Raw genomic sequence first — 23577 nt, forward strand, 5'->3', positions numbered from 1 at the left:
CTCCAGCAGGGAAGTTACCTAGAAGTTCAGCAGGTCTGGAAATATTTGGCCATGTGAGAATTTCATAGTAGAAGACAGCTGGAATATTAAAGGCTGGATTGTGAAACCAAAATGAGCCATCTTAAGACCAAAATGCTTTCACCCTAAAACTAAGGCCTAAGATTTCTCCTTTTAGGAATAGGCCATGCGTTACTGAAACAAGCCAGTCCAGATTCCAGAAACCAGGAAGTGTAAAAGTACAGAGTCACAAGGTAGTCATGAGGTAATGACTGCTGGACTATGGAATGTCTCCCTGGTCTCCAGGGTAACTGACCACAGAAATGTCCCCACCTGAGGGCAGCCAATGAGAAATGGTGGCAGGCAACCATCCCCTTAGAAGTAAGATTAAGCCATGATTTCTAGAAAGCCTCTAGAAGCAAGCCAATCAGAGTTGTACCTGTACTAACACCCCTAAATGATGTAACCTTGTGGTTTTTGCCTTTAAAAACTGAGGTTGCAGAGAGGTGGGCACTTCCTCCAGCCTCCACTGTGTTGGATGTTTTGGACAAAGTCCCTGCCTAGGCTTATATTGCTTTTGGATATTCTTTTGGATATCCCAAATTAAACCTTGCTTTTGTATTCCGGCATGCTCGTCTTCAGTGGTCTTTCTGGGGGTTGCGATCTGGGCACAACAGGATAGCACCAAATATTCATAATAAATGGTTTGCCTCTTGACAGACCCTTGGCTGATCAAGGTGTAGCTTTAATACACAGCTGAATCTCTATGATATATTCTTGTGGCCCACAAGATGTAGTTACAATATAATGCATCTGGCACTGATTGTAGATTTTGGAAGTAGGAAACAACCTACATGCCCATTGGGCAAGAAAGTAGGCTGATAATGACCCCAGAACACCAATCCACCTCTACCTGGGTGATAGTCACTCACTTTGACACCTCTGGTTTGTGAACTCAGCCTTCCCTATCTGTGCTTCCTTTCCTTTTTTAATCCTGAAGATGACTGCTACACTGGGAATGGCATACCCTATGAATTGGAAGGATGTCAGACTTTTAAAAATTATTTCTTTACCAGTAGCTTCTTAGGTTCTAGCTCATCCAATGAAGTCAACATTTCCCACTGAACCTAATGTAACATTTAGGTACCCAAAAGGAATTAAACTTCAGGACTACCTAGGCAAAGCCATTAAATACTTCTGATGTCCCACTATGTTTGGCAAAGGGAAGGAAGGAAATCCTCAATGGAGCTCATTCTGGATCCCAGGCCAGCTGTGCTCACCCACTGCCAAGAGGTGGCTGTAGATCTCCAGCATCACGTCCTGGTACAGGCGTCTCTGGGCAGAGTTCAGCTGCTGCCACTCCTCCTGGCTGAAATCCACAGCCACATCATCAAATGACACCAGTCTCTGTAACATAAATGATGAGTAAATCATTGAGGATTAGGGCATGGCATGCAGGGCTGGGCTGGTAGTGACTATTCACTAGGATGCATCATTAGGCTTCTTATAAACACCCATTTCATATCCTACTCTAGGGATGAAGGAAGCTTATTTTAAAGAACAAAAGTCTTGCTATTATATATTCAAGTTATTTTCCTTTTGAAGGATGCCAGACACAATTCCCTCTAAACTTTAACACAATTCAAACAGCATGACATTTGTTAAGTAGCATTACATAAAGCTGAATCTGTGCCTAGTCTTTGGGATTCAGTGTTACATGAGCTTCTATTCTCAAGAAACTCAGAAACTTGCAAAAATAGGATATGCATGGGCTGGAGAGATAGCTCAATGAGTGGTTAGTTGTTGGGCAGCTGTTACTTTTCTGGACCTAAATTCAGCTGGGGAGTGAGGATGAGGTGAGGAGAGTCTTCAGTAATACAGCTCTCAGACAGCTGCGGAGGAAACCATGGGGTCTTTTTAGCCGCCATGCCTCCTCACCAGTGCTGAGAAGGGGCTTTTCAGTGAAACAGCTGCCCAAGTTGCCACAATAACCCCTTAAGTAACCACAATAAACTCACTGGTTTACCAAGCTGTACTGGAAAAATTCCCTTGGTCTGTAGTTGGGGTGTAGAAAAATGGACTCCACAGGAAGTCATTGGGCACATGGACAAATCAAAATGAAGAACCCAAGAGGTAGCACAATCAGCATGTCATGATAAGATAAGATGGGAGGAGGATCTGACTCCTGTGGTCCACTAAACCACTTCAGAAACTGGGAGCCCAGGACCTGCTGTCTCCAGTGTCTGTCTCTAGCTCTGGAGATCTGGGAACCTGGGAAAGGTCCTGCTTACCTCACATGACCCATCCTGCTCCTGTGCTCCCATCTCTAGGGTTCTTGGGATAATTTCACATCAGCAGACATGTCTTCACTGGTTTCCACTCTTGGTGTCTCTTCCTAGAAGACCTGATTTCCACAAGAGCTGGAAGCTGGGTGGGCAATTAGAGGTTCTAAGCAGAGCTACTGGGCAGAGGCCAGCTGTGATATCATCTGAGTACTGAAGTCTGGATGATGTGGCATGACCATAGATCTGCAGAGACACTGGAAAGTCCTGGGAAGTCAATGACCATGTGACCACTGATCTAACATCGAACTCTCAGGATCCAAGTGAAGGTCACTATGTAGTGAAAGGACCATGCAGAAGCCATAACAGGCTGCTCAGTCTTCTCTCAGAGATCAGGCCTCAATTCCAGTTTCCTGAGACTTGAGCAAGCAGTTTCTGGGAGGGCCATGAACAAAAGACATAGTCCTTGCAGTAGCTCCCTTTCTGCATGTATTCTGACCGCTCAAAGTTCAGACAGTTGTTTACTTTCTGGGACCCCTCACTATGTCCATGGCAGCTCAAGGACAGAGCCCGGACCACTGAGCCAGCCCCCACAGTCAGTATGTGCTAGGCCAGCCAGCCCCCATGGCAGCTCAAGGACAAAGCCTGGGACTTGTCCCGGACAGCCCCCAAAATGATAAATGTGACCCCCAACCAATAAATTCAAAGGTTACATACCCTCACCCAATTAAAAGAGAACAGAGATAAAAATAAACCAATCTAGCCCGGCGGTGGTGGCGCACCCTTTAATCCCAGCACTCGGGAGGCAGAAGCAGGTAGATCTCTGTGAGTTCAAGGCCAGCCTGGGCTACCAAGTGAGTCCCAGGAAAAGCACAAAGCTACACAGAGAAACCCTGTCTCGAAAAACCAAAAATAAATAAATAGATAGATAGATAGATAGATAGATAATAAATAAATAAAAATAAAATAAACCAATCCGAGTTGCATCTGTGCAAAACTCCCCCCCCCCCCGCCCCCAATGCCCTGAAGAGCTTGTGGGTTTTGCCTTTAAATAGCTAGCCGCACAAAGAAAGAGCAACTCCTCCCTGCCTCACTGTATTGGGTGCAGGAATGAGTTCCCTGTCGCGACTTGTAAACTTAAACAATAAACCTTGCTGTTGCATTCTGGACATCCACGGTCTTGGGTGGTCTCTATGGGGTCATGATCTGGGCATAACATGTAGCAGGCTCAGGAGAGTCTACCTCTTGTCATCAGAGTCTAACTAGGTTGTTACCAAAGTGAGGATGCAGGAGGATGCACTGGATGGGAGTCTGATGAAGGATAAGACTCAAGAGCAGGCACCTGCCCAGCACATGGCAACTATGCATCCAAACCAGCAATCTGCCAACTTCATTTCTATTTAAACTTTACATAACCATTTCAGTCATATATAATAAGCATTAGTATTGAGGCTGGATGCTATTCCTTAATTTGCCCTATGGTCACTGAGTAGAAGAGCAGGCAGGGATCAGTCTTAGATGACACACTGTTCCCACTGTCTCATGTGGTCAGCACTTAGAAAAAGCCTTTTGTTGTTCCTCTTGACTTAGAAGCTTGAGAGGGCAATAGACATTTCTGGTTCCTATTTCATTTCCAGACTAGTTCTGTGTCCATCCATGACATGTCACACAGCCTATTCTTTTCTGACACACCACTTTTCTGACAATTCACAGACCCAGTCTCTTCTGTGGTTTGGAAAACATGTCCTTGTGCCCCAAGGCCTCTGTTCATGGGCCACTTCATGCCTGCCCATAAGGAGTGGCCGCTACTACACCAGAATGCAGACACTGACACCAATAACATTCAGTATCCTCTGTTCACCACAAAACTGTAGTTTTACCTTCCAGTCATTGAGATATCTTAGGCTCCTGAAAATGTCACTACTTGAAAGTCAACAGACATTTCCCAAAGAATCTAACTTACTGGTTTCCTGAGACTCAACCCCAAACACGGTTCAAATAACACGCCCCAGTATGGAGACAGCATCATTCTGGTCACTTGTCAATCACAGACACCATGTCCACGGGGTCAGAAGAAGACAGCCCCGTCCCATACCCATGTACATGTCCTAAGGATACAAGATTTTACTCATCTTCTGAGCTCCAAGGCCTTACAGGAACTAGCATTCTGGGACTGGAAGGCCCTGGCACCTGCACAAAGCACCACGCCCAGCTCTGCTGGCGGGAGTCCAGAGGCAAATGTACATGTGCTTATTGTTCTATTCTTCTGTAAGTTTACCTCTGGAATGGAGAAAAGCATAAAGAAAACCACTGAGAATGGCTATCTTTTCAGCTCTGGCCCAAACTGTGAATACATTAGTTTTCCCATTTTTATCTTTATGCTATTTTTCCTCCCAGGCTAGAAAGCACTGCAGTTGCTCCACCGCAACCTCAGCAACCCTGCCCTCCCGACTCCCACAGGACTCCCACCCCAGCTCAACCACAGAATCCCCCTGCAGCCGCCTCACTGGGACTCAAGAGAGCTGCACACTGCACCCTCCACCCCCCACTTCTCACCCCCCCACCCCCAGAGAGCTGCACACTGCACCCCCACCCCCCCACTCCTCACCCCCCACCCCCCAGAGAGCTGCACACTGCACCCCCCACCCCCACTCCTCACCCCCCACCCCCCAGAGAGCTGCACACTGCACCCCCCCCCCCCACCCCCCAGAGAGCTGCACACTGCACCCCCCCACCCCCCAGAGAGCTGCACACTGCACCCCCCCACCCCCACCCCTCAACCCCCCCACCCCCCAGAGAGCTGCACACTGCACCCACTCCAATCCCCCACCCCACCTTCTGCCCACAGATGCTAGGAAATCCCCGTGTCCTGAGACACCAATGCAGAACTTCCTAGGGAACTAAACGGAAACGGTCCTCCCTGCCACTTCCGGTTTCGTTCCAGTTACCTCTGGATGTCTCCCCTGAGAAGTGAAAGAGGTTTGTGCCTACTAACATTAGTTGTGATGTGCCAGTACTGTTACCTCAGTACTTATGAGTACTGTTACCTCAGGTAGTGTCATGGCAGCACCCATAGGATCGTGATACTGGAGGATAGAATTAAGGATTTTTCACTCAGTGCAATTGAGGGAGGGATGGGGAAATGAATGGAAAAGTCTGATCTGTGCCACACTGACAGGCCATTTTTTAATACTGTGTACATTACCCTACTTCTAACTTAAACTGACATCATACATTTTCAGTGTCATTTATCTGCTTTGGTTTTCAGAGGCAATCATCTGTCCCTAGTTTCCCCTTTTCTATAATTACAGACATCTGGCTCCACACTGAACATACTCTGAAAGATACCCTCTGTGTGTATATTTTTTTTCTTTAAAAGCTATTTAGGTATATATGTGTATGTCTGAGTGTATGCCATGGATGTGCAAGATGTCTAAGACTAGAAAGATTCCTTGGAACTGGAGTTACAGATGTCTGTGAGCTATCTGGTGTAATGTTTGCTGCAGACAGCACAGCTCAGTCAAGGAAACAAGACTGGGAGTTGGCAATGTGAATTTTCAGCAGGAGAGGCTGTAAAGTGTTGTCAACAGCCTTGTATGAGAAAGAAACATCCTGCATCTAAGAGTACCCTTCACACACTGACAGAGTACAGCAGACATGTCCACCTCAAGGTTCAGGGAATGTGCTGTTTCTTAAGATGTTCAGGCTTTTTAAGTTTCCGTATATTTTTCTATCCATACTTCCTTGTTTTTTGTTTCCCCTGGTAATCTATTAAACAAAACATTCCGTTAGCTGTAAACATAGTTTAATCATTGTATAGTATCTTTACCTGTAATTGCCTCTAGTAAAACAGCACTGGATATTCTCTAGATCCTTAGAGCTTTTCAGATGCTCTTTGGATCTCTAGCCTCCCATGAGGAAAATCTATATTGCGGACCCTGAATTTGTTTTATGGCCCTAGCTCCACTAAAGATCCAGAGTGCAAGATAGAAATGGAAGAAAGCACATTTCTTAATTCTTTTTATGAAGGCACTATTACCCCATCCGAAAAACACATAAACTCAATAAAAAAAAGAAAATTATATATCAATATTCCTTATGAACACAGATACAGAAATTCTTAATACTTGCAAATTGAATTCAAGAAAATATCAAGAAGATATGATCAATTTGGTTTATTTGAAGATATGATCAATTTCACCATGATCAATTTGGCTTCCTTCCAGAGATGCAGGGATGGTTCAACACACTTAAATCAATAAATGCAATCTACCACATAAACAGATTAAGAAAAAAATACACATAATCATCTCATTAAATTCAGAAAATCCCTTTGACAAAATCCAACATTCTTTCATGATAAAGTCCCAGAGAGTCTGGGAATATAAAGGACAGCAAACCCACAGCCAAATATCATCCTAAAGGGAGAGAAACTCAAAGCATGTTCATTAAAATCGGGAACAAAACAGTGTCCACATTCTTTCCACAGCAATTCAAATGACACTTGAAGTTTTAGCTAGAGCAATAAAACAACTGAAGACCAAGGGATACAAGCAGGAAAGGAAGAAGTCAAAGCATCCTTACTTGCAGATATGATTGTATACATAAAAGACCCTGACCACTCCACCAGGAAACTTCTACGGCTGATATACACTTACAGAAAAGTACCAGGATACAAAATTAACACACAAAACAAGTAGTGTTCCTATACACAAAATGACAAACATACCTGAGAAAGGACTTAGGAAAACACAATGCCTCAAACAAACAAACAAACAAACAACTTGTGATAACTCTAACAAAGCAGGTGAAACTTCAAGATAGATATAAGACAAGAAATTAAGGAAGATATTGGAAGATCGAAAGAATGGATCAGTAAGATTAATATTGTGAAAATGGCCATCCTACCAAAAGCAATCTACAGATTCAACACAACCCCTGTCAAAATTCCAACGTAATTCTTCACAAAAATTGAAAGAAAATAATCTTAAACTTCATATGGTAACACAGGGGAAAAACAAAACAAAACAAAAACAGGATAGCTAACAATTCTGAATAACAGAAGAATTGCTGGAGGTATCACTATCTAGATGTCAAGCTATACTACAGAGCTATTGTAATAAAAACAGCATGGTATTAGCATGAAAACAGACATGCTGATCAATAGAATTGAGTTGAAGACCCGGATATAATCCCACACACATACAGACAGATACCTGATTTGACAACCCAAAAATACACTTTGAAGAAAAGACAGCATCGTCAACAAATGGTGCTGGTCAAACTGGATGTCTCATGTAGAAGAATGAAAGTAGACCCATATCTATTACTCTGTACAAAACTCCAAATGGATCATGGCCCTCAACATAAACCAGATACCCTGAATTTGATCGAAGAGAAAGTGCAGAATAGGCTTGATTTCATTGGTCCAGGAAAGGACTTTCTAAACAGGACACTGATAACATGGGCATTAAGACCAACAATGAATGGGACATCAAGAGACTAAAAAGCTTTTGTACAGCAAAAGACACTGTCATTGGACACAACAACAGTCTATAGGATAAGGAAAAATCTTTAAAAAAAATATATAAAATTGTATGTATATGTATATGTGTATATATATATATATATATATATATATATATAAATAAATAGATGGTTAGTATCTAGAATATACAAACAACAACAAATCAAGTAAACAATAATCCAATTAAAAAAAAGTTGGGTGGTTAGGGAAACTTGCTGCTCTTGCAGAAGACCCAAGTTCGGTTCCTATTATCCACATGGTGGATCTCAACTATCTGTAATTCCAGTTCCAGATCTGATGCCCTCTTCTGGCCTTTGTGCATATACATACATGCAGGCACACACTCATAAAACATAAGCTAAGAAGTCATGACAGTGATCTCCTGTGAAATGCTGGACCGTTTTGGTTTACTGAGATGTGAACAATGTCTATTTATCCCGGATAGGGCACTGACGACAGGCCAAAGTCATGATTCCACAAAAGTCCAGTCAGTGAACCAATGAGGTAATGGGCTTACTGGAGTATGAATGAGAGGTTCTTTAGAAAGGCTCGCACAACTCAAAAGCAGCTGCATCAACAGAAAGTCCAGCCCAGCATGAATGATGACTGCATCCATGGAGCTCCCTATACAACTTGTAGGCAGCTTTATGACCCTCTCATGCTCAGCAGTAATTATTACTTCATAACCTTGAGGAGAGGCCTTTATAAACCTTACTTTTTGGTAACATCTTGAGATTTGTGAGCTGTTTGCTCCTGGCATCTTTTAAATATGTGTTAGTGTGGGTATGTACAGTTGAGTGCAGATGCCCATAGAGGCCAGAGGTACAGATGCTCCTGATCTTGATTTAAAGATATTTGTGAGCTACCTGATGTAGATAGAATGCTGGGAATCAAACTCAAGTCCTCTGGAAGAACAGGAAATGTTTGCAACCACTAAGCCTCCCTCCAGGACAGAATGTTTCAATTCAGAGAAAAATGCTTCACAAGAGACCCCAACTCTGTAGATACCTGATTTCATTCTGCCAAAGAAATATGTAAAGATAGTCTTGGATCTATGTCCATAAATGTGTGTCATTGACATCAAATAACCAAAAAGTAGCTGAATCACATCTTTTTAAATTTTGACAATTCTGGACAATTGTCATTTCTCAACTTTGCTTTTTCATACTGGGATTAAACGCATAGACAAGCAGTCAGCCATTGCCACAGTCCCTTCGAACTCTTTAGATCTTTGTCAGTATCACGTGAAAACTAGATACATATTTTCATTTGAGAGAAAATTCATGACAAATTCGCCAGCGACCACTACCATATAATAATGGTCACTATCCAACTCCAGAATACTTTCATTCCCTGGAAAGAAACCCTGCACCCAACCCATGATGCTGTCTTTCTGTTCTGTGGCAGCCACTGAACCTGTGTAGTATGTGTATTTGCCTCTTTGGGACGCTGCACAGAACTGAAGCATTTAAAAACAAAGTAGTCTTTTGGCTGTCTGTTCTCACCTACTATTATTTTCAGGGTTTGGCCTTACCTGAAAATGCACCATAGAGATCCTGGTCAACAGGGTCTCTGTCATTTGTACTTCCGTTTGCAACCCTTGGCCACCCACATGCCTCACTCACTCCATGAACACCGGGGCTGAGGTGAGGCTAATGGCATTGCTGCCATGCACAGGGCCTATTCTAAAGAGCCTAAAATAGATGCTGAAGTTAAATGATGGTGACAGGGGTGTAAGACATGGGAGAAGGTATCTAAGCATCTATCCATACACACTTAAATGCTAGACCATACACTCACACAAATGAATGTGCAAACATGTTTAGGCATGACAGATACATGTGTGTCACTTGCTTTCTGGCACTTAAAAAATTATCTTACAACACAGGGAAACAATTGCTACAATTTCCCACAAACTTTATGCCTTAAATAATTTACGGAGACTTATCTCAAATCATTTTTCAAGATTTCTTTCTGTGACAAGATAGTCCTTTAAAAGTCTAACACAGAGGCAAGGAGACGGCTCAGTTAGTAAAAGCCTTTGTCTCACAAGCACGATGACCTGTGTTTGGTCCCGTAAAACTAGGTGAGAGGCAAGGGATAATAACACATTTATAACCCCTGGTGTTGAGATGGGGGTTGAAAACTGGGTCCTTAGAGCTCACTGGCCACCTAGGTTAGACTACTTGGGGAGGGTCCAGGCCAGTAAGAAACTTTGTCTCAATCAAGAGGTAACGGTACTTGAGGTAGTCTCCAGACATCTTCACTTGCCTGAGATTAACGGCCATCAGCTTGATCACATTTAAGATACCTTTGAAGTTGGGCCTGATGTCTTTTTAATGCTCCTTAACAGGAGTGGTGTAGAGGACCATTGATCCCTAATATTACAATTACTCCCCACTTCCGGTTTGAGTCTTGTAGCCTCATGGTTTTGGAAGATGCTAAAGTATAGACTATGGTAGATTAATTAAAGGGATGTCATCTATGCAGTTATGGGGAAGTTGTCATCATATTGGGGTGAACTTCTAAGTAGTGTGGCTGCTTTGGGGTCACCTAGGCTCCTGAAAGTATTCCTCATATTCGGTAAGTATGCTCAATAAACTCACTGATTCCCTAAGTTGGGCTTTGGTGGAATTCTTGGGAGGTAGAAACCTGTCTTCTCAAGGAAAGAGTTCTCATAGTACACAGAACATCCACAAATATGTACACCCAGAGGCATGCACACAAACAGAAGTGCATGAACATGGATATTTGTGCTTCTCCTTACAAATCTTCATTCTTTTCCTCAGGTATAACAATTTATGAATTTAAAATAAGCAATGCATAACTATAATTAGGTCTCTTTATTTAAATTAAAAACATGGATAAGACCCAAAGCTGCAGGATCTCCATGACACAGGGAACAACAGGATATCCAAGAGGAGTCCCAGTGAGGGTCCAGCATCAATAGTGTAGCAGAAACCAGAGGCTTTGAACCAGGCCAAATGACTCCTTGCAATCAACACTTGCAAGTAGAGATATATGGATAAAGGGGTTTACTGCATGACTCACTGTCACACTACAGCTTCCATGTCAAGATTTTTCTTTAAATTTTATTTTATTTGGGGGGGGGTGGGCATTGCAAGGGCAGAGAGTGGATTAAAAAAGGGAGGGAAATGAATAGGATCGAGATGCATGATGTAAAAGACACAAAGAATTGTTGTGGATGTTCACACTGTGTGAAGATGTCACTGTGACTGGTTTAATAAAAGCTGAATGGCCAATAGCTAGGCAGGATTTCCAGGCACAGAGGATGCTCAAAGGGCAGGGTCTCCAGCCAGACACAGAGCAGGATGGGCAGTACAGAGTAATGGTAATCAAGTCACAAAGCAGAAAGTAAGTTAATAGAAAAGGGTTAATTTAGTTGTAAAGCTAGTTAGAAACAAGGCCAAACTATCAGCTGAGCTTTCATAATTAATAGTGTCTCTGTGTCATTCTTTGTGAGCTGATGGCCCCGAAAGAAAAATTCATCTATAAAGAATAAATTAAAAAACAAAACATGGGTGAGAATTGACTTTGTGGTAAAGGCTTTCGTATGATCACAGTATCTGTAAGAACAGTGTGAGGTATGAGTCCCTGGGTCTACTGAAATCAGGTCTTTCTGCACAGAATAAAACAGATGAGCCTTCAGTTGTGGAAAACTTTCCTAGTCAAGTACCAGCAACATTTCCTTCCACTTCAATTTGATGACGTACCTTCAGCTGAGATGTATGCGGAACCATTGCTCACACAGCACTCCTAAGGGTTCTCACCAGCGTGAGCTTGCTGGTGAGATGACAACAGTGACTTGCGCAGGAAGCCCTTCCCACATTTGGGACAGACAAAAGGTTTCTCACTACTGTGAGTTCTACGATGTACTTGCAAAGAAGATCTGCCGCTGAAGGCTTTCCCACATTCAATGCACACGTATGGTTTCTCACCTGTGTGGATTCTCTGGTGCTCATTCAGTTGGGCTTTAGATGACATGGCTTTCCCACAGTCACTGCAAGTGTAAGGCCTCTCCCCAGTGTGAATTCTCTGATGTGTGCTGAGAACTGAACTGTGGCTGAAGGCCTTCCCACACTCAGAGCATATGTAAGGCTTCTCACCAGTGTGTATTCGATTGTGTACTTTAAGGTGGGATTTTCTTCTGAATGATTTCCCACAGTCACAGCATTTGTAAGGTTTCTCACCAGTATGAATTCGATGATGCACGGGCAGGTGGGATTTATTACTGAACAACTTCCCACAGTCAAGGCACTCATAAGGCTTCTCCCCTGTGTGAAACCGACTGTGCTTCTTCAGATCTGATGCATAAACAAACCATTTCCCACAGTGGTTACACATGTAAGGCTTCTCCCCAGTGTGAATTCTCTGATGTGTGGTGAGGACTGACTTTTGGCTAAAGGCCTTCCCACAGTCACAACACACATAAGGTCGCTCACCTGTGTGTATTCGAAGATGTACCTTTAGGTGGGATGCATAGCTGAATGATTTCCCACAGTCATGGCATTTGTAAGGTTTTTCCTTGGTGTGGACTTCATGAGGCACCTGCAGGCTGGATGTACTTGTAAGTGATTTTGCACAGTCAGGACATTCAGAAGGTGTCTCTCCTCTGTTTGTTCCAGGATGAGAACTCAACTCATATTTCTGAAGGAAGGATTTTCCACATATGTGGCAAATAAAAGGTGTCTCTATAGTGTTAGCTGTTTGCTGCTGACACAAAGCTGACTTAGCAGTGAAGACTTTCCCATATTTGGTATATGCAACCGGCTTGTCCTGAGAAAGAATTTCATGCCGTCTAAGTGGTTGCTCAGGGCTGAGAACTTTTCCCAACTCTTGACCTCTGCATGCTTTCTCTTCTCCGTTAGGAACTGTGCACACAGCATCAGAAGGGCCTTGTGTGAAGAACTGACAGGACTCAACAATGCCATGAGACTGCTTTGTAGCACTGTGTTGAAGTTCACTGTTTGCTTGAAAGTTAGGGTTAGGCTGCAAAGCTTTTTCAAATGAGCAACATTTTGAAGATCTGTTTTGTGGAGAAATGAGGTGGAGGCCTAAAGGTGTATGTCCCCCGGTTGAGTCACACTCATAACTACTGTCACATATCAGTGTTTTCTGGCTGAAGAAAGTACCAGAACTCAAGAGTGGGATCTGGTTTTGCTGATCTGTCTTTGTAGGGTTATCATCCTGCCACGGTTCCTCTATAACAGAACGTCTAGTGATTTCTCTTGATACATCATTTGGAAATGCAGCTTTCCGACAAATCTGATGTGGTGAGCCATGCTCTGATTCCCCTGTTAAGAGACGAAGGGACAGACACGGTGAGCATGATGGAGGAGGAGTCAGTCTGAACAAAAAGAAGTCTGTGTCAGGCAGTAATGATGCTGATGGTGGTGACAATGGCAAGAAATGCTACCACAGCCCTATAGCATGCCCACACTCACGGAAGACAGCATCCCTATGTGCCAGGCAGTCACTGTATCTAGGGTAAACGTTAGAATGAATAGTTTTCACTGTATCCAGGGCAAATATTAGAGTGAACAGTTGTCTTCTAGAAGTGTCATTGTGGAAAACAGTGATTGTTTTCCATGGTTTGTAGAACTGTTTTTCTGAGGGGGCATTACAGCATCCACATGACTTTGGTCACAAGATGCTTCCAGCACACCCAAGGCTCTTGAATTATTGGGCACTGCAAAGGTACACAATAAGGACTAAAGTAGCGGGGACATGATGCTTTCCTTTAGAGAAACATGAATGAGAATAAGGACTTTGGTTTGAGGAACTTGTTTACCCAACAAACAACTTTGTGCAACAATCAATAAATATGCCTGTGTGTTGTTCAGGGTTCAGTTCATCAGAGGCTGGTCCTTCCTGCTGCCACACAGGCCTCAACATTTCATCTTGGTGTGACGTCTTTCTTCGACGAACTCACACAACACAGAGCACCTGACACTATGACGTGAATACATGAGCTCACTTAATCCCCACAACCATCCCACGATGCACCTGCACCTACACTCCTTGTCCTCGTGAGGAAACGGAAGCTTTGGTCAGTAGCCAAGATGACTTACCAACTTACACAGGAGGCCTGCGCTATAGACGGAGAAGAAGAAGCAGTAAGGAGAAAACAGGCTTCACTAGCACTGTCGATGGGCAGAAGGCGTTAGAGGGAGGGCTGTAAGCAGACATCACTAGCTCTACAGAAAAGGCCTGACCATTTTCTCACCTGGCCAAGGTTTTTTGAAACATTTTTTCTTTCCCTTTGTTTGTAAGGATTAGCTACATACTTCACCCTCCCGCAAGCCTTCCCTCTGAACTTTACATCCCTACTTTTTTATTTTTTGTAACTTATTTATCTGTTTAATGTGTTCGTGTTCATGGGTATATATTTGTTTACTCATGCATGTGGAGGCCAAAGGCTCAGTGTCTTCTTCACTCACTTTCAACCTTATTTTTTGAGGCAAGGTCCATCACTGAATCTAGAAATCGCCAATTCAGCTAGACTGAATGCTAGAAAGGCTCTGGGCTCCTTTTGTCTCTGGCAACCCAGCACTGAGATCACAGGAGTGCGCCACTGTGCTGGTTTTGATGTGAGGGACTAGGCCTGGGTCCTCATGCCTGCAGAGCAAGCACTTTACCAACTGAGCTGCCTGCCAGACTGCCCTACTTTCGTTCTTTTGTGTATGGGTGTGTTAGCCTGTGTGTTTACTTATGGGGACAGAGGTGGACTTTAAGTATCTTCTTCTTATGGTTCTCCAACTTTTCGTGTGTGGTATTTGTGTACCCACCTTTGCATGTACATGTGGAAGCCTGAGACCAACTTTGGGTATCTCTCTCTATTGCTTTCCATTAATTAATTAATTTAGCTAGTTAGTTTTTGAGACAGGGTGTCTCACTGAATTGAGAGTTCACTATTTCCACTGGACTGGCTATCAGGCCACTGACAGCTTACCACTAGTGCTAGAGTTACAGGGACACAGGCTTTTATTTGGGAGCTAGGAACACACACTCAGGTCCTTCTCATTGCACAGCACTCATGTTTCTCACTGAAGCATCTCACCAGCTACAACCATCTTATTTCCTTTGAGACACGCTCACTGGACTTAGAGGATACTATTTTGGCTAGACTGGCTGGTAGACCAAGAAACTGACTATTGTCTTCCCACTCCCATCCCTTAGAGCGGGAGTAACAAACTGTAAATACAAACCCTACACACCACTGTCTTCACTTTTCCTTTTGATACTATATTGTCCAGCCGTCAGCATCCAGCTGCAATATTATAAACTTTGCACCACAAGGATTCTGAAAAGCTTCTCCGTAAGCTGCGAATATTGGGTTGAAAAGATGGCTTAGTGGTTAAGAGCACTTGCTGCTCTTGCAGAAGACGCAAGTTCGGTTCCCAGCACCCATATGACCACTCACAACCATCTGTAATTCCAGTTCCAGAGGATTTAACACTCTTTTATGGCTCTGCAAGCACCAGGCCCATACATGATACACAGGCATACATGCACGAAAAGTATTCATACATATAAAATGAAAATAAATACCTCTTAGGAATAAATTTTATTTCTCCACTATATCTCAATAACCTCAATATAAAAATGGTCAGTTACTCCTAACTCTGAGCACTTACTCATCCCCTAACTCAGTGGCTCTCACTGTGGGTCATGACTCCTTTTGGGGCTTGAATGACCCTTTCACAGGGGTCACATATCAGATATTTACATTATGATTCTTAACAGTAGCAAAATCATAGTTACAAAGTTATAAATAATTTTATGGTTGGCAGTCACCATAACATAAAGAACTGTATTAAGGCCAGGTCGTGGTGTCGCACACCTTTAATCCAGCCACAGGAGGCAGAGGCAGGTGGATCTCTGTGAGTTCGAGGCCAGCCTGGGCTACCAAGTGAGTTCCAGGAGAGGTGCAAAGCTACACAGGGAAACCCTGTCTCAAAAACCAAAAAAAAAAAAAAACCAAAAAAAACAAAAAACAAAACCCAAAAAACCAAACCTATATTAAAGGGTCCCAACATTAAGAAGGTTGAGAAACACTGCTCTAAATTAACCAAGTTTACTTGGTCTCATCCTTTATTCCAATTCAAAATTGCTTTATGAATAACCAGTCCATGTGCCCTCAACTCCCATGTCACCTCCCATTTAGGGTGAGGCTACTTCATTCGAGTTCCATTCTCTACATGCCCATGGTGACGGCTGCATTCCAGCAGCTTTCCCTCAATCACACAGGACAAAGGCACTAAGGATGCTTTCCTGATTCTCACGCTGTTACACCACACCATCCATTACAACCTGTTTCCTTCCATTTACTTTAGCAGACACTGAAAAATCTTCTACAGTAGGGAAAATGGTATATCTTTTGCTTATCTTTGGAAATTCAGCACACGTAACTCTTTGTTTGCTGAGACTGCTGTCCACGGGGCTTAACTTCTGATGCAACGAGACTGAAAACGGAGAAGTCAATCTCATCAACAGATTGTATGCAATGGGGAAGAGCAGCAGAGCAGACATTAACAGAGACCCAGCTCTTCCTGGCTCAGAGCACAAGGAAGAAAAGCACCCAAATTTGCAAACTGGAAATATCTGGCCAGCAGACAGGCTGGTGAATTCTACATCATACAGAATGACTGAGTATTTGCACCAAATCTACCAGGAAGAAGAGGAATAAAATAGAAACGTTTGCTCAAAAAAGATGCTGATAGAACGTTAACTGAACTCTTAAGTGAAATCCAAATCTCATTAGGAACAAAGAATCTAAGGAAATAGGGAATTAGTTTGTACTGATCTTAGCAGAATTAAGAAACAGTCATGTACACTGTATACTGGAAAATAAAAATGAGCAGGAACTGTGAAGTAATAAACTCAAGGACAAGAGCCAAGAAACTAGTTTCTCATAGGAAAGCACTTTCTAACTTGGATGATAATGACTCTAGTTTCTCAGGTCTCAAAAATAAGGAAAGGGGACCATTCACAGGACCAGTCCTCCAAACAGCTAGACATGGCAGCAGGTTTACCATACACAGAGACTGCAGAGGCTAACACAGAAATCACCACAATTCAGACGTGAGGCCTGTCCTGGTTTCATTTCGATTGCTGTGATAAAACACCCTGACAAGAAGCAATTTAGGGGAAAAGGACTTATTTTACCTTACCATTCTAGGTTACAGTCCATCATTTCCGGGAATTCAAGGTGGTGGGAAGCTGAAGCAATTGGCTGCATCACAGGAGAGAAAGGCTGAGTACATGCATATCTATTGCTCAGCTCACTGTCTGTACTCCTGCATCGTATGACCCAACTCCAGGGCACGGTGCTGCCCACAGAGCTGGGTCTTCCCACATCGATTAATGGAATTCCCAGAGACACGCCCACAGGCCAACCTAATGTAGACAATTCCTCATCAAGACTCTTTCTAGGGGTTGGGGATTTAGCTCAGTGGTAGAGCGCTTGCCTAGCAAGCACAAGGCCCTGGGTTTGGTCCTCAGCTCTGGAAAGGAAAAAAAAAAAAAAGACTCTTTCTAGGTGGTTCTTCATTTATCAACTTGACAACACTAGCCACAGGAGGACCAACAGCACGTCTCTAAAAGGCAGCTCCTGTAAGAAAGTAGGACTGGGCCCACAGGATAGCTCAGTGCTTGCTGTCAAGACCGATGATCTGAGTTTGATCTCTAGGACAGAACTGACTCCCTAAAGGTCGTCCTCAGACCTCCACAGGGGTGAGTGGAATGTGCACACCCAGGAACATAAAAGTATACATAAATGCAGTAAAAAGTGGTTACAGGAGAACATATAAAACAGGAATATGGTGATGCTAAATTAGGACACAAAAGAAGAGCCAGGATGAAGAAGAACACTAACGAAGGGATAAATAAATGTGTGAAAGAATTAGAAGACCACAAACTGACAAAGCATACAAAAAATAATATATACATTGAAAATCTGGTTACATAACAGATACAATGAGATGCTTAAATAGTTATGAAAATATCACAGGAGGGCCCGGAGAGATGGCTCAGTGGTTAAGAGTATCTGCTGTTCTTCCAAAGGACCTGAGTTCAGTTTCCAGCACCCACATGGGTGCTCATAACCACCTCTAACTCTAGTACTCTTCAGGCCTCTTCTAACACACACACACACACACACACACACACACACACACACACACACAAATACAAAACCAAGGAAACTTTTTTTTTACTCATTGCACAAGCAATATAGTAACCACATTGATAATGTCAACTGTTGACAGCTAAGATGCACAAACAGAACTATGTGTGATTTCTTCATGTTTCATGACGTGCACACCTCGATTATTAATTTGTACAGACCATTAAGCACATATCCAGTAACCACCTTTCTGTCCCTGTGAGAGACTCCTAATAAAATGTACAGTGGAAACTGGGGGTAAAGGGCAATCTGGGTGCTCACTCCTGAGGGATGAGTAGGTCAGTAGGCTGATTACACCTCTCAACTATCTACCTCCACTTGGCAATAGTCACTCACCTCGACACTGACACATCTGGTGTGGGAAATCAACTTTCTTCATCTTGAGGATGGCCTCTGGCCTGGGATACCCTGTGAATTGGAAGGATACTGGATTTGTTACATCTTCTTAGAGGGTAGCCAATGAACTCTGTACTGGCTAACTGCAAAAGTCAACATTAAGTACTGCATGCAAAGTAACATATAAAAGGTGCCCAACAGGAGTGAAGCCAGAACAAAACAACCTAGAAATTAAGACATATTTCTGATATTCCACCAAGTTTTGCAAAGAGAAAAATATGAGGCCCATTCTGGACCCCCAGACCAGCTGTGCTCACCCACTGCCAAGAGATGGCTGTAGATCTCCAGCATCACGTCCTGGTACAGGCGTCTCTGGGCAGAGTTCAGCTGCTGCCACTCCTCCTGGCTGAAGTTCACGGTCACATCCTCAAAGGATACCAATCTCTATAACAGAAAGATACAATAAGTAATCATGTGTTTTTAGTAATTCCTCGCCCCCCAGAAGTTCCATTTAAACTTTCCACAAAAATACTGATTTCACATTTGACATCCACGCATAAAGACAGTATACAGAAATATCCTGCCATGTGATTTCTCACTCACCCCCACCCTCATGAAGGACAGAATTTCTCTAGAATTTAAGCAGGATGACAGCTACTAAGCCACATTATGCTTGTCTAGAGTTGTGTGGGGTTCCTGCAGTTCAACACTACAGTACGAGCTTCTACTCTTGGAAAAACTCAGACTGGTAAGACAGCAAACATAAAGAATTAGCATGGGCTAACAAGGAACAAGTTACAAATGTACACAAAGAAAATGTTGGGAGGGAAATTAAGGAATGGCTGTCGTGCTCTGTAGAGCACAGCACCTTGAACTGTAAATGAGGTGCTTGAACTAGGATAGAACACCATTTTCCAAGAAGGAATGGGAGCGAAACTGGAGAGGCAGGAAGCCCACAGTGAATTCAGAGCAACAAGAGGGCTCTGTGCCAGGTTCGGAAGCAATAAAACCCCAGCAGCTAGACAACTGTGGGGGTCACTTAGAGGCACAGCTTTCACAAGCCATCTCCCATGCTAGAAGTCAGTAACACAACTGCCCAAACTGTCCATGCCTCTGGAGGCCACTCCTCATCTGCGATCCCATAATGAAGCCAAAATAACCTCTGGTTCACCGACCTAGACTTGGGTGCGCCTACTTCTCTGACCTGCCAGTCCTCTCCAGACAGAGAGGCTGACTAGAAACAGGGTTCCCGAGGACATCATACAGATGGGCAGATAAACCTAAACCCAAGAAGCAGCACAATGGACATGTCGCAAGAAGATGAGGAAACGCTGAGGTTTCAGTCCTCTGGGCTTCACTCTTAGCTGGAGAATCAAGGTTGCCTCAGGAACAGAGCTTACAATCTGGAACTTCCAATGTCTACACTCCAGTTCTGAGGCACCTCTCCTCACCTCACATGACCCCTCCTGCTCCTCTGCTTCCAGTCTCTGGAGCTTCTGGCAGAAATTCATGTTGGTTGCCATGTCCTCTGTGGTGTCTACTCTTGGTCTTGGCTTTCCTCAGGATTCGGGTGAGCATGTGGAGCCGCTGAGTAAAGCTGACAAGCAGAACTCAGCTTGGTTGTCCTAGAAAATCAGCAGCATGGATGACTTGGCCTGACCCAGGGTTCTACAAAGACACAGAAAGTCCTGGGAAGTCAGTGACTGTGGGACACTCACCTAACATTTTCATGTGAAGTTTTAGCCCTACCTGACAGGCATCATACAAACGTTACGGAGTAGTGGACAAAGTTAAGAAAATGCCAACTCTGCCTCCTGAGTACTGGGATTAAAGGTGTGTACCACCATGCCTGGCTCAATTCTCAATTTTATGAAGATCCAGAAAACAAACAAAAAGAGCACAGTTTTGAACTAAGGGTTGTAAAGAATTCACTGCAGATTTCCCACCCTTTAACTGTGAGAAGAGAAGATATAAAGCAACGTGAAGTTTCCAAAGGAAGATGCAGATGTTCATAGACATTGGGGATCAAGGCCTTCCACCTGTCTGGCAGAGAAGAAAATACAAATAAAAGAATATTCGGCCGGGTGGCGGTGGCGGCACACGCCTTTAATCCCAGCACTCGGGAGGCAGAGCCAGGCGGATCTCTGTGAGTTCGAGGCCAGCCTGGTCTACAGAGTGAGATCCAGGAAAGGCGCAAAGCTACACAGAGAAACCCTGTCTTGAAAAACCAAAACAACAAAACAAAACTACTCTTTCTGTTTAGTGGCATTCTATCCTACCTCAGGCTTCTCATTTACAGTTAAGCTGCTATGCTCTATGGAGAAGGACGGCTGCTCCTTTATTTGTCCTGCCAACATTTTATGTATATTGGTAAAAGTGCTCCTTTGTAGCCCATACTGAGTCTTTCCCTTTGCTGTTTTACATGTCTGATCCAAGTTGACTCCCAGCACCCACGTCGGTGGCTCACAACCACCTGTCACTCAAGCTCCACGAGGATCTGAAGCCTTGGGTCTGCACTTAGCACACAATCATGATTAAAAGTTGAAAGAGGGTTGGGGATTTAGCTCAGTGGTAGAGCGCTTGCCTAGCAAGCACAAGGCCCTGGGTTCGATCCTCAGCTCAAAAAACAAAACAAAACAAAACAAAAAAAACCACAAAAAACAAAACAAAACAAAAAGAGTTGAATGAAATCTGACTAAAAGTCAGCAAGTGTCAACTCAATTTTATTTAATTTTCACTCAGTACTCTCAACTGTATGTCACAGCATTAGAGTAGAGTACCTGGTTTTTAAGAGGTGAATGAGGCTGTGTGCAGTGGTCCATAATCGGACTCAAGGTCACTAAGTGCAAGTACAGGGGATGAATCTCTCTCCTGCCTCACACCATTCCTGTTATCATGAGGCAGATTAGCAAGACAATTCTGGTGACATAGGAAGGGAAGGCATGGGAGGGAAGAGAGACCTTGTCCTAGGGTCTGACCTGCCCTCTGTGCTGTGAAAGATGTGAAACCTCATGTGCTGCTGAAGCCCAAACATGTTTCGCTTACTGAGAACACACAGAAGAATAAAGGCAGCAGTTTCTGGAATTGAAGATGACTTCATCTTTGGGCCTTGAAGGGGGATGTATTAATCCTGCCAGGAGACTATAAGTCTGGCTTACAGAGCGAGTTTCAGGATACATGGAAAAACCCTGTCTTGAAAAGCCATAAATAAATAAATAAATAAATAAAATCTGCTTTGCAACTACTCACAATTCTACTCCTTAAAAGGGCCCTAAGAAATGGACTGCTCTCTTTAACCCTACTTAGGAGGCAGTCGCTGGTCAGTTCTTGGGTACACCCCAATAAAAATAAAGCCTGCTTCAAATCTGACTCAAAATTTTGGAAGTGATCTTATAGTCTCCTGGCAGGATTAATACATCCCCCTTCAAGGCCCAAAGATGCAGTCATCTTCAATTCCAGAAACTGTAAAGCCCCTGAGAACAGACTGCTCCCAGGGGAGGACAATTAGGCATGAGGATGAGGCTTCACTATACAGCAGAAATAAACACCAAAAAGGAAACGAAACAGGTTGGTCTCTTTGGGCCGGGGACAAGGAACAGATTAACCACGTAAAGAACATTCTGCAGGACTGGGCTCAAAAAAGACAGGCAGGACCACACACACCGCGCCCAGGACTTCTTAATCATCTATGTACACGTCAAAACAAAAATGGAGGCTGTTGGCTATTGTCCTCCTTCTACACTAAGCAGCCTCCAAAGGGTGGTTAGGAGCCACCACATCCTGCCTGATAACTTAATTATGCAAAACTCCAGACCAGCAATCCCAAACCTCTGTGTCACTACAACAGACTGCGCTCACTGGGTTCTTTACCTCCTCTGCCTCCTCTCTCTGCTTTCCACATGACTAGTCTTTTCAATAGGGGTTCCTGACCACCGTCAATCTGTTGAGTCCGCAGGAGGCCAACCACTTACTCTAACGCCTGTTTACAGCACCATGCTCTCAACAGCTGGTCACAGAGCCTGGCCACGTCCACAGGCTCCTAAAGCCAGGGCAGCACGGACCCACCTACACACTTTCAAGGACCCCAATCCTCAAAACTGGCCACAGGAATTATAAGTTTTAATTTTTTTCTTTCTCAGCAACAGCTCCCTGTGAGAAATATAATGCGATTAGGGAAATGGCTCGAAGCCATGGTCCCCAACACCTGCACAAAGGCTCCTTCCTCTCCTAGCTCTGCTCCCTGGATCCCACAGCTGCGAGCTCGCAGACTGTACCACCCCTTTCATCAATTCCTGACACTGCTTAGGCTTGGGCAGACCGAGGGTACTGCAGCCTGGGTGTAAGTCAAAACCGTGAATAAGCTCACTTTCTATTTTCATCTACTTTTTCTCCTCTCGCAGACGGACCCAAGCCAGTCAAGGGCTATGCAAACACTCCCAGTACAGAGAGCGGCGGTCGCCCTCACAGACGCCCTCACACCAGCCCCAGGCTCACAACAGCAGGCACCTTCGCCGCCCTCAGCAACCCTGCCCTCCCGACTCCTACAGGACGCCCAGCCCAGCTCCAGCCCCAGCAGCCTTCTCAGCCGCCACTCAGCGCAAACCAGCGCTCGGCAGCACAGCATCCTTCCCGCACCACCGCCACTCACCTCCCACTGCACGGCGGAGAACTCTGCACACCGCACGCGGGGGCCGCGACTTCCGCCCACGAACCCTCAGGATTCCCCAGGTTCAGAATCCGAACTTCCACGGCGTCCTGGTAACGATAACATCAACTAACCACGTGAAGATCTAAGCGGAAATGAATACTCTAGGACACTTCTGGTCACACTTCAGCCTTTTTTTCCCCCCGGCGGAAGTCGGTATTGCAAGTTGCCACTACTGCTTGCAAAGTTACAAAGTAGTGTTGCGCATGCCCACCACCATGTGGGAGGTTATGTTTTGCCAATAGTTATAATGGTGTACATTCTGGTTCTTCCCTACCCCCATCCTCCGCCCCAGACGTTGTCATGGCCACGTCCATGTTCCAATTTTGCGAAAGTCACTGTCAGAGTACACATTTCCGAACATCCTTGAGTCATGTGGAATGTCACAGACTTTAAAAGTCTGAATCTGTCACATATTGTAAGGAGATTTATTTTCTACGTGGGTATACACGTATCTAAGAGAGTGATACCGCATATTGCTAAAGTTTCTCTGTATTTTCACATGGGCTTGCTTTCCTTTTAT

General features: G+C 44.1%; 2 protein-coding genes across 8 annotated transcripts in view; both read right to left on the reverse strand.

Annotated features, from left to right (window-relative positions):
- Ceacam18 (CEA cell adhesion molecule 18) overlaps positions 1-2342 on the reverse strand; it is a 33002-nt gene extending 30660 nt beyond the window's left edge. For both annotated transcript variants that reach the window (XM_036188486.1, XM_036188494.1), the window contains exons 1-2: positions 2289-2342; positions 1278-1404 (exon numbers count right to left, since the gene is read on the reverse strand). In XM_036188486.1, coding sequence (XP_036044379.1) covers positions 1278-1404; positions 2289-2321 — 160 coding nt within the window. In that variant the 5' untranslated portion in view covers positions 2322-2342. The remainder of the gene's footprint in view (positions 1-1277; positions 1405-2288) is intronic.
- A 9-nt stretch (positions 2343-2351) lies between these two features.
- LOC118584281 (zinc finger protein 175-like) lies at positions 2352-23160 on the reverse strand. 6 transcript variants are annotated; one of them, XM_036188468.1, is made up of 6 exons: positions 22998-23160; positions 19801-20017; positions 18667-18793; positions 18350-18421; positions 11766-13121; positions 2352-2536 (listed from the first exon to the last, which is right to left on the reverse strand). In XM_036188468.1, exons 2-6 carry the CDS (start codon positions 19870-19872, stop codon positions 2364-2366), a joined length of 1800 nt encoding a protein of 599 aa, XP_036044361.1. In that variant the 5' UTR covers positions 19873-20017; positions 22998-23160; the 3' UTR covers positions 2352-2363. The 6 variants fall into 6 exon arrangements, with proteins under 6 accessions (XP_036044361.1, XP_036044353.1, XP_036044343.1 ...); XM_036188460.1 differs by having other exon boundaries at positions 2393-2424; positions 11541-13121; positions 22998-23159; XM_036188450.1 differs by having other exon boundaries at positions 2503-2536; positions 11541-13121; positions 22998-23159.
- Positions 23161-23577: the final 417 nt, after the last annotated feature.

The sequence above is a fragment of the Onychomys torridus genome, chromosome 1 (genome assembly GCF_903995425.1).
Source record: "Onychomys torridus chromosome 1, mOncTor1.1, whole genome shotgun sequence".
Taxonomy (NCBI): Eukaryota; Metazoa; Chordata; class Mammalia; order Rodentia; family Cricetidae; genus Onychomys; species Onychomys torridus.